Source organism: Mastomys coucha, unplaced genomic scaffold (assembly GCF_008632895.1).
Source record: "Mastomys coucha isolate ucsf_1 unplaced genomic scaffold, UCSF_Mcou_1 pScaffold8, whole genome shotgun sequence".
Taxonomy (NCBI): domain Eukaryota; kingdom Metazoa; phylum Chordata; class Mammalia; order Rodentia; family Muridae; genus Mastomys; species Mastomys coucha.
Genome location: NW_022196914.1, coordinates 45,873,380 through 45,885,423, shown reverse-complemented (window position 1 = coordinate 45,885,423; position 12,044 = coordinate 45,873,380). Strand labels below are relative to the sequence as shown.

The 12,044-nt window shown below is 39.4% G+C and overlaps 1 protein-coding gene across 2 annotated transcripts in view; it reads right to left on the bottom strand.

Annotated features, from left to right (window-relative positions):
* Window positions 1-11,667, bottom strand: part of Ccnh (cyclin H) — a 36,538-nt gene extending 24,871 nt beyond the window's left edge. The window contains exons 1-4 of one of the 2 annotated variants that reach the window (XM_031360202.1): window positions 11,378-11,667; window positions 10,174-10,296; window positions 4,690-4,763; window positions 3,414-3,624 (exon numbers count right to left, since the gene is read on the bottom strand). In XM_031360202.1, the coding sequence (XP_031216062.1) occupies window positions 3,414-3,624; window positions 4,690-4,763; window positions 10,174-10,296; window positions 11,378-11,494 (525 nt within the window). In that variant the 5' untranslated portion in view covers window positions 11,495-11,667. The other variant, XM_031360203.1, reaches the window with a different exon arrangement.
* Between the last annotated feature and the right edge of the window lie 377 nt (window positions 11,668-12,044).

Sequence of the window (12,044 nt, the reverse complement as noted above, 5' to 3'; positions counted from 1 at the left end):
AATCTCATCTAGAAAACTAAAAATGTCTACATCCAGCATTTCCTCCATTTTACCTCTTTCCAATTCAAAGAAAAAAATTGTTTAATCCAAGTTGTGTATACAAGTTCTATCCTACAAAACCATTTTTCTATCAGTAATGAATAAGAAGCATGAGTTCTACAAGCTTCTAAAGCAGCTGAACATTTCCCATCATAGTTATTAGACAGCATCACAAGTACCATATTTGCAGTGATGCTTGTGTAAACAAGTACGGTTCAGTGTAAGACACAGTATGTACATTACAGAATTTAAAAAAAATGACAACTATGGTACTGCTTTATGTTCTTGCTGCACCATATACTTTTAACTTATTTTAGAGTGAATGTTTTATACTTACTAGCAAAAAGTTAATTTTTATGTTAGAGTATGTTTCTTCTACTCAGTAACAAAATGCTAATTATAAAACACTTCAGGTGAATAAGAATAACAGAAGGAAGCTCCATGCACAGTAGAGTATATGACAGCTCCATGCACAGTAGCACCTAGCTAAGGGCAATATGTAAAGGGGGACGATCGTGGTATTGATCACACCATGACAAAATTCATCTAGTGTCTCAGAATATATCCAGTAATTAAAGAACATTTATAAGGAACATACTTATTCTTCTCCCTCTTTCTCTTTACCTGGACAGGATCTTACTATGTAACCAAGTTGACATGAAACAATTCTAAGTTCTAGGGCTCTCCTTCATTTATGGTTTTAAAATTTTTATTTTCTTTGCTTTTATACCTGTTGACGTGTAACTGTGTTTTGCCTGCACATATGTCTATGCACTACATGTATGCTTGGTGGTCAAAGGGGCAGAAGAGGGCACTAGATTCCTTGGAACTGGTGTTACACACAATTATGAGCTACAATGCCGGTGCTGGGAACTGAACCCTGTTCACCTAGAAGAGTAGCTAGCACTCTAAACTGTTGCACCATCTCTACAGCCTGTTGTCTTTCAATTTATTCCTCTAAAGCCACCAATCTCTTTTTTTTCCCTTCTATGCTTCAAAGACAAATGTCAACAAACTCATAAATGACCTTTCTGGCACCAAACTCAGCAAACATTATTAGACTACATTTGCTTTGCCTAATCTAAGCAGAACTGGAAAGATGTTCTGCTTACTTACAAGAGTGCTCTTCTTCCCTTTATTTTCCAACAATCGTAAAGCTCTGGATAAATTTTAGTCCCATTATAAACTTCTTCATTTTTCAACTACCCTTTAAACATTTCTTATGACCAGTCCCCTCTGTTATCCCTTTGCTCATCCATTCTCTTCATAATGCAAGATACATAAAGATGTCTAATCTTATCTGATGGTAAAATGCCTATTTTGGCTCTCAACTTGACTACATCTGGAATTATCTAGAACCCCAAATGGCTGGATGAACTGGAGGGATTTCTGCTTCATTCATTCATTTGAAGTGAATGATTCACCCTAATTTGGATTTTTGAGTGGGAAGATACTCCTTTAGTCCAGATCTTTTGAGGTATTAAGACTCACGTCTAATTTGGGTCACACCTTCTGCTGGAAGCCTATATAAAAGACATGGTAGAAGGTGGCCCCTCTTTTTGCCTGCTTGCTTTTGCCTTACTAGCAAGTCCATTCCTTCACTGGCATTAGTACTTACTTCTTTGACATTCCAGTGAATACTGACGATCAGCTGAGACATCCAGCCTCATAGACTTAACAGCTACTGGATGGGTTCTAGGACCTTCTGTTCATAGACAGTCATTAAAGATTAACTTGACCACATTCTAATAAATCCCTTTTTTCTATATAGATTCTGTTACTCTACAGAAACCTGACTAGTATAGACACAAACTAACCTGTAAGGTGTCAACCCAATCACACCAGTTCTCTAGACAAGGCTTTCACTGTCTTCTTTCATCTTCAACACTAGTTACATAGTCTAGATTTCTGCCTTTAATTCGAGCCCAAATACTCTCCCCTCTACCCCAGTCTCTTCATTTCCTAAGGAACTGTGGCTCTGAGCTCTTGACTAGGCAGGGCTTTGGTGGGCTCTTCTTCCCTCAGCTAACTGCTACTCTTGATTTAAATTTCACTTCAAGTGATGCTTTCTCAACACTGCTTTCCTTGTTTTTCAATCTGCCATCTTCTCAGAATATTTTGATTTCCCTATATAAAATTTACCACATTAATAGTTGTACTGGCTGGCTTTGTGTGTCAACTTGACACAGGCTGGAGTTATCACAGAGAAGGGAGCTTCAGTTGGGGAAGTGCCTCCATGAGACCCAGCTGTGGGGCATTTTCTCAATTAGTGATCAAGGGGGTAGGGCCCCTTGTGGGTGGCACCATCCCTGGGCTGGAAGTCTTGGGTTCTATAAGAGAGCAGGCTGAGCAAGCCAGGGGAAGCAAGCCAGTAAGAAACATCCCTCCATGGCCTCTGCATCAGCTCCTGCTTCCTGACCTGCTTGAGTTCCAGTCCTGACTTCCTTTGTGATCAACAGCCATGTGGAAGTAAGCTAAATAAACCCTTTCCTCTCCAACTTGCTTCTTGGTCATGACATTTGTGCAAGAATAGAAACCCTGACTAAGACAATAGTTATGTAAGGTCCATGAAAGTTGTCATGGTTCCTGTGTTGTTTCTAGGTTGTACCCCAAAACATAATGTTTAGTATAAATACATTACTAGTTGTAGAATATCTACAACTGCTTACCTGAAAATAACCAGTTCTTGACTTTTCTTTGACTTTACTTAGACTATTCAACATCTTAAATTGACTACATCAATATTAACATATGTATTAATATGTAGCACATGCAAATACATAAATGTAAATTCTCTACATAAAATATACACATGCATATATATTTGCGTTACAAATTTTGTGATGTACTTACACTACATTGCCAGGCTAGTCTCAAACTACTAGATTCAAAGTGATCCTACACCTAAACTTCCTGAGGCCCCAAAAATACAGGTCTCACCTATTTACTTATAATTTTGGTGCTTATATTTGTGAACTGAGTACATAAAACATTTAAAATAAGATCAGTTTATATTTTAATTTAATATTAAGAACTTTTTGAGGTTCTATAAGTCACTAGGCCTAGCTCTATGACTATATATATTGGTTACAAGAGTTACCACAATTCTTTAATAACATTATTATAATCTCATAATCTACTATAGAAGGTTACTAAACCAGAAACCTGGGAACTCTTACCCAATAATCTTAAGAAACAAACTCCAGGTGGACTCTAATGTACATTGATGTTTGAAAACTATTACCCTAGAAAAGCCAGCAAAGACTCTCAGGTTGCACCTGTGCTGTACCAGTTAGTATAGTACTGGTTATAAAGTTTTCAATTTGTTTTAGCAAACAATAACAAAGGATTACCTAATTTCCTATCAGGTTTACCTTTATATCAATGAGGAAGCCTTCAAATGGTCTATATGGATTGTGGACAATAAGGTGAAAATTAAGTTGTTGTATAAGTAGTAGTTCATATTCCAAAATCTGTTCCAGTGCCTTCTCCTGTCCAAGAGGACTCTCTCGAAGATTTCCAACAAACTGAGGACTAGACACATTGAATTCATCTACTTTGCAGGCCAAAAATGCACAAGTAAGCCTACATTAAAAAAAAAAAAAAAAAAAGGATGGCAGAAATGACTAAATATTCCTTAAAGTACTTTGTAAACTGCATAATATTTGTATATGACAATGCTAGACACTGCAGGCAATTTTTAAAAAATGAAATAGAAGTTAAAAAGTGTTCCTCTTTAAACTTTTATTCGTTAGACTTAGAAGAAACTATAAAGTTAGACTGGGCCATCATCTACTACTGCTACAGCATTTAACCATCATTAACAGTTTAACTAAGTCCAAACAGAAACTTGAAAAAATAACTAATTAATGTGCATCAAGAACTATAAGTGGAAGATTTAACTTAACAGAATCGAACATGTGCATATGGTCACATGCATATACCTTATGACCATAGAAGACAGGTAATGGTAATTAATACTGCAGATGGTCATCAGCAGAAGCCTCAAGTCATTTGAGTATTTGATTACTTATAGGCAAACATGAAATTCACCTGAGTACTAATTAAGTTCAGAGAGAACCAGTGTAAGAAAGCTACTGCTGAGACTTTAGAATCTGAAGTCACAATAAAGGCCTGGAAATGAAGGCAATAAACAAACAGAAGCATGAATGACAGCAAACTGATGAGTCCTATATTAACTGGTTATATATATGATATAATATATAATGATAAGCATAATGCTGAGCAAAGAGAGGAAACAACATACACTTCTGTTTAGCCAAAATGAAAATGAAGTTACAATATCCATAAACTGAATGGAAATGGAGAGAAAGCAGTTACTTCATATGATTCTCAGCCTGAGCAATTGGGAGAATAAAGGTGCCACTGATAACAGTATTAATAGAATAAATAGATGAGAGGAAAACTATGTGAGTGGTAGATAAGTTGTAGTTCAAATGTCATTAGCTATATAGAACATAACAGCAAATAAGACCTTATATCCAAATAGAAAAAAAAAATTTAAGTCTAAATTGTTCCTAGTTAAAATTGTCAATTATCTCTCATATACATCCCACAGATAAAGGTCCAAACATTATAAACATCTTCAATCAAAACCAAACCAAACCAAACCAAATGTATTATACTCACATTATTATCCGAGGGTGATATTCCATTACGGAGTTATTAAGATAAAAACGTTTGAAATACATACAAGCTGTACCCTAAGATTAAAAATAAAAATATAAACATTTATAAAAGCAGAATCTACTTCCATGTGACATGTTAAATTTTGAAAAAAAGAAATGACTTATTCATGCACAAGTTTCCTTAAAAACATTGTCCACATCAATATGTTTAAATTTTCCCTTAAAATAAATTATGATAAAGTACAACAAAAACTGTTGAGTGAAGTTTTAAAAACTCTACTGCCTTGGCCAGGAGCTGCTACACTCTGGCCCCTCCTGGCTTCCTTTTCTACCCACCTTATACTCACTTCCCCACCAGCCCACTCCCAAGGACCCTTGAATCCTTGGATAAAAGACACAGACGACTGACTTTGTTACTTAAACTTGCCTTTAAGCACAACTGCTGGGGGCAAATACCTACTGCCTTACCAGTTTATTATCTCCATCTCTCCTTCCGCCCTAAACTTAGTGGCTTATTCCAATTAGTCTCTGCAAAATATTTTTGGCCACCCGCCTGTAGCTGAAGCTGCAGGCCCTAGCTGCCCCCAAGGTCTTACATGGTTGCTGCGTCCACTTTCCTCCAAAACATGGCAGAAAAGTCACTTCTTTCCTTCCCTGTTGTCTCCTTACTCTTGGGAACCAGAAACCACCTGTACCTTCTGCCCAGCAATTGGCTCCTGGGCTTCTTTATTGACAAATCAAGAACCAATTAGGGAACTAGACCTTAGTATCAGAACCTCTTCTTACAAAAAACACCACAATCAAAGAGCCTGATTTATTTTTTTTAGTTATCTGTCTCCAGCCTATGTGGAGTAACCCTTTCTGTAGTTAACTAAGCTTAAGTATACACACACACACACACACACACACACACACACGTGTGTGTGTGTGTGTATTATATATATGTGTGTGTGTATACACATATATATGTGTGTGTGTGTGTGTGTGTGTGGTGTGTGTTTGTGTGTATTAATTTTAGAACTCAGGGAAAAATGAGTACTTATACTCAGAAAAAAATTTTAAGAACTAAAATACCAATGATTACAAGCTATCCAATTTTGGAAAAATGTTAATGGATAACATGATTGGAGCAAAAAGCCTTTTCCCTGTCAACTCCAAATCTGTGATGAACCATGAGGACTACTGCCAAACTGAAGCACCTCACATTTGCCTGAATACTTCCCATTCAATAAGTCCCACTGGGCAAAACACAGCAGTATCAATCTATCCCAATCCTTATAACACAGTAGTAAAATTGCTATCTTCACAGAAAACGAAATAGCATGAGTGATCCTATTTATTCAGACATTTATCAAGGGTCAGAGGCTATATTCAACTAAGAACTCTATCTTTACCTACTGAATCACTTAACAGTAAAATAACCACTTATTTATTTGATAACAGAAAAAAAATTCTTCATTTAAATGTTTCAAGAGTTGCTGTCAACTTATACTAAACAATAATAACAAAAATATCACTGTATCCATTGTATAGATGAATTTCATAAAGTTCATTGAAAGATGGCTTGATCCAAAGAGATAATTAATCCTACCAGCTCATTCTACAGTTTCTGGAATGAAAAAAATCAAACCCAATTTCATCATAGAAACTACTGTATCTGCTACTGTTTATGACTGTTTCCTCTCTCAGATTTGTCTACAACTTTAAAATGAATCATAAATATTAATGAATTTAATATTTTCAATGTTCTTCCCTTTTTTCCTATTATAAAAATGAAGGCGCCTAGATAGTTTTTCTCTGTTAGGAAACTTAGAAAACAGCTCTCTTAGGATTTCTATTCCTGCACAAAACATCATGACCAAGAAGAATGTTGGGGAGGAAAGGGTTTATTCAGCTTACACTTCCACATTGCTGTTGATCACCAGAGGAAGTCAGGACTGGAACTCAAGCAGATCAGGAAGCAGGAGCTGATGTGGAAGCCATGGAGGGATGTTACTTACTGGCTTGCTTCCCCTGGCTTGCTCAGCTTGCTTTTTTATAGTGTCCAAGACTAGCAGCCCAGGGATCGAATCACACACAACAGGCCCTCCTACCCTTGATCACTGAGAAAATGCCTTATAGCTGGATCTCATGGAAGCATTTCCTTGATGCTCCTTTCTCTGTGATAACTCAAGTTGACCCACAAAACGAGCCAGTACAACAGCCTTTCATACTTGACCTTTACAACCAACAAGCCATGAGAGTAATAAGCAAGATAAAAGTGTTTTGGACACCATTAACACCATCTTTTTTCTTCACTGTTTAGCTTGTACCACAGGTTAGCTATTCCCACCCCAGGAGAAAACACAGCATTAAGAGCCACATAAATTAATACTGAGACATTTAAGCCTGGGATATACTCAGTAGGTAGTATGCCTGCCAGGCATGGATATAGCTCTGTATTTAATCCTGGATACTAAGTAAAACCAGATATGTAGTGCCTACAATCCCAGGGAGGTTTAAACACTAGGATCAGAAGTTCAAGTTCATCCTCTGGAATATAATAAACTCAAGGCCAACATGACTCATAGAGGACAATCTCAAGAAAACAAAACAAAGCCACCGAGAAAATAATAACAATATCACCTTTAATATCCTCTAATCAAAGTATTAAAAGATCTTAGGGCAAGAGTAGCAGCTGGAACATAAATCAACGAGCATTTCAAACAGGAACTGAGTTTAGTAAAGTTGAAAATGCACTAGTTTATATTCTAATCTCAATTCTACTAAAGAATATGAGAAGAAAAATGAGGATGTCACAACCTGTACAGCACACTATAAAATGAAACAGGAGATGCCCTTACTCATAAAATGTAGCAACTATGAATTTGGCCTTTAAATTTTTCACAAAATTATTTTTTCTTACATTCATTATACTGATACATGTATGAAAATATCAGTATTTAAAAAAATGTGACTGATTCATATACAACTTTCACTCAAGCATGTTATGGTGGCTAACGTACATTAAAATTCATGCCTTGATACAGGGACCTAAGCATCTGGACAGAAGCCGCATTTCAAGGTATGGCTTTTGTCTGTTATAGTTAACACAATTAGTGGAATGACTCACTTTTCAGCCCAAGATTAATGGAGCAGCTATGCCTTCCCCACAGTTCCAGCTCATTCCATCCAGAAGCAGAGGATTACTAGGTTAGGCACTCCAAGAGTCACCAGAGGGCAGGAGTCTAAGATTCTAGTCATGACAAGAGAGCCACTTTCTGATGAGTTGGCCTGTATTGGGCCACACTGTGAGAAGAAATAAACTACTAGATTTTTTTTTCCAATTATAGTTTGCCAAATAGTTTGAGTCACATTTAGTCTGGAGTTAGGACTATTACAACCTCAAAGATAACTCTAACATAAACACAATTTTGCTACTTGTAAAGAGTAAAAGATCTTTTCCCTTTCTGTAGGCAGCCGTTTTGTCCTACTGATGGTGTCCTTAGCCTTGCAAATGCTTTTCTGTTTCATGAAATCCCACTTATTAACTTTTGATCTTAGTGCCTAAACTACTGGTGTTTTGTTAAGGAATTTGTCTCCTGTGCCAATGAGTTCAAGCACAGGACTTTCTTGTCTGCCGTACCTTCTTTACCCCATCTGGATATGAGTTGAGTGCAGGGTGATATATATGGCTCTATGTGCAGACAGCCAGTTAGAGCAGAACCATTTGTTGAAGATGCTTTTTTCCCCCCATTGTGTGGTTTTGATTCTTTTGTCAAATATCAAGTGTTCATAGGTGTGTGGGTTTATTTCTGGGTCTTTAATTCTATTCCACAGATCAACCTGTCTGTTTTTATTCTAACACCATGCAGTTTTTATTACTGTTGTTCTGTAGTATAGCTTGAAATGAGGGAGGGTGATACCTCCAGAAATTCTTTTATTGTATAGGATTGTCCAACAGACAACTAATATCCAAAATATATAAAGAACTCAAAACTTAGACACCAAAAAACCAAACAGACAAATTAAAAATGAGGTATAGAGCTAAACAGAGAATTCTCAACAAAGGAATTTCAAACAGCTGAGAAGCACTGAAAGATGTTCAACATCCTTAGTCATCAGGGAAATGCAAATAAAAAGGACTCTGAGATTCTTTCTTATACCCATTAGAATGACAAAGATCAAAAACAGAAGTGACAGCACATGCTGGTGACGATGTGGAGCAAAGGGAACACTCCTCCATTGCTGCTGGGAGTATAAACTTATACAACCACTTTGGATATCAGTTTGGCAGTTTCTCAGAAAATTAGGAATAGTTCTACCTTAAGACTGAGCTATACCACTTCTAGGCATATACCCAAAAGATGCACCACTACACCATAAGGACACTAGCTCAACTGTATTCATAGCAGCTTTACTTATAATAGCCAGAAACTGGAAACAACCCAATGTCCATCAAGTGAAGAATGGATGAAGAAAATGTAGTATATCTACAGAATGGAATACTATTCAGCTATCAAAAACAAAGACATCATGAAATTTGCAGACAAATGGATAGAACTTGAGACTATCATCTGAGTGAAGTAATGCAAACCCTGGAGGCTAGAGGAGTCTTCCAGGAGTGACTCTAGCTGAGATTTCTACCAGCAGGGGATATAGAAACTGAAATATCTACCTCTTGTAGCTACCCAGGACTTCCAGTGAAAGGACACCAACCCATCACAAAACCTTCAACCCAAAATTTGTCTTGCCTATAAGATGTGCAAGGAGGAAAATGGAGCAGAGACTGGAGGGAAAGGCCAACCAATGACTGGCTCAATTTGAGACCCATCCCATGGGAGAGAGCCAACCCCTGACACTATTACTGATGCTCTGCTGTGCTTGCAGACAGGAACCTAGCATAACTGTCTTCTGAGAGGCCTCACCCAGCAATAGACGGAAACAGATGCAGAGACCCAGAGCCAAACACCAAGAAGAGCTTAAGGAGTTTTGTGGATAAAATTGAGGAAGCCAGGGGAGTCAAGGACTCCAAAGGAGCACCTACAGAGCCAACTAATCTGGGCCCGTGAGGGCTCACAGAGACTGAACCACCAAAGAAAGCTGGATCTAGCCCTCTAACCCTCCACATCTGTAGCACATGTGCAGCTTGGTCTTCATATTGGTCCCCTAACATTTGGAACAGGGCCTGTCTCTGACTCTGTTGCTTGCCATTGGATCCCCTTTCCCAATCAGAATGAGTTGCTGGACCTTAGTGGGAGAGATGCTTAGTCCTTCTGGGACTAGCTGTCCCAAGGTAGGGTTGTACCCAAAGGAGGAGGGGCTTCCCCTTCTCTGAGAAGGGAAGAGGGTATTGGTCAGAGGAATCTGCAAAGGGCAGGAGTGAGAAGAAGTGGTGCAACTGTGATGTAATGTGAAAAGAATAAATAAATTTATGGGGGGGGAATAAAAGAGTTCAGTTCTCTCAAGCCAGCTAACAAGCATATTCTTCTCTACCATTACTTACCACAACAGACCGTGGCATAGCTGGTTTAAACACTGAACAGAATTCCAATAATCTTTTTTCATAGTATTTGCAAAGTGTCATTTCCTCATGAGGCTCAAGAAACACTGGATCATTTGGAAGAACCTTTAGACAGAGCAAACATTTCAATGTAAGTTCAGTGAGTTAACTGTAAAACTGTCTTCTCTGTCCTGCTTAAGTTTGACTTAAACCATCAACAAAAAAATAGACCTTACATTTCTCTTTTTTAAGTTTACTAAGCATTAAGCAAAATATCTAGCAAAATAATAAGCAAACTCAATAAAATGAATCTAGGCCTTCATTTCACAAGTTATCAAACTGTCAGTTGGTCATTTTTAAACAATCATGACAGAGTATGTGCAAATTCACTCCCAGGTTTCATACCATTATTTGTAAATTAAAAAGATGAATATATTCATGGGTTGGAAATCTCCCCAAAGTAGCCTTCTCAATAAATCCCTATGTCACCCAAATTAAAATAATTAATTTCATTGGCTACCTCATTGTTTTGGAAGTACAAACCTTATTTGCCTGAAATTTGTAGGAGCTACTATAAAGTCACCCCAGGGCAGTACACAGAAATGAGTGGGAAAGTAGTAGGAAGACCCGGATAGAGGGCCATAGGACAAGCCATACTTGTGCCAACTATTTTCTTTCCTTGTGCAACCTTCTGCGTGAAGGTTGTTTCTGGAAAACAGATCCAACAAGCCATCATTTCCCCATCTCAAGTCTTTGAAAAGTTCCCTTCAGTTTTGGCATGAATTTCAACCTTCTTACACTTCCGCTTACAAGCTGTTGGCGCAAGTTCTTCAACCACTGCTGCAGGGGTTGAAAGACCACCAGCACTCCACGCACTTGCCTGCCAGTCTGACTTTCTGCTAGACACCAGTGGATGTGTCTGCCCTCCCTCCTGTCAACTACAGAGAATGGTCTGTCCTGACATCCTGAAGGACAAGTGACCAGTTCGAGTCCCCCACTAACTCCGCACTCTTCCAAGGCTCTTGCCATTCCCCAGGACGTTACTCATACCTCTGCCACGGCCAGCCCCGGACTTGGCTGTCGCGTCAGTCCCTGTCTGCACTGACCAAGCCAGGTGAGCGCTCTACAGGCTCTGCAGGCAAAGCGAGACTGCAGGAGGGGCCCCAGGTGTAGGGTGGCCACTGGGGCTGGCTCGCGGGGACCTCACCTTCCCGTTAGCCACAGCTTTGCACTTGAATTTGCGGTTGGCGTCCGCCCGCAGGCGCGCCAGCTGCTCCTCGCTAGCGAAGGTCCAGTGCCGCTTCTGGCTGCTGCTGTGGTACATGCTGTAGCCCTCACGGGCCGCAAGGCCGCGACAGAAACAGCGACACTCTAAGAGACGGCAACCACGAGCGACGGCCAACGCGCGAACCCCCGGCCCAGACCGCAGACGCGCGCGTGACGTCACGGTCACGTGCCGGCGTCTGCCGAGGCGCTTCCGGAGCCGGTGGGGTTGGGGGGGTTCCGCGACGCGGGAGGGCGGAGCCTCGAGGCTCTCAAGCTTCTGGGAGGAGTCTGAAAGGCGTGACCCTGGAGAGTCAGAAAGTGGGCGTGGCCGCAGGAATCCAGGCTCCAGACGAAGCCTGGGTACGAAGAGCAGCAGGCAGAAGGGACGCGTGGGAGAGGGACTTGGTTGGAAAATGGAAGTGCTGGATGCGAGCTACAGCTAAAGCGACCTTTCTCGAGAGGTTTTTATTTCCCATCTCTTAAGCCAAAGCGGATGAGACTTTTACAGTTCTTAGTATTCCCATGAACATTACCTTCAGCAAATCTTACAGTAAACAATAACAATTCTTAAGAGATTTGCCTTTTGTTTTTTATTATTATTTTTTTAT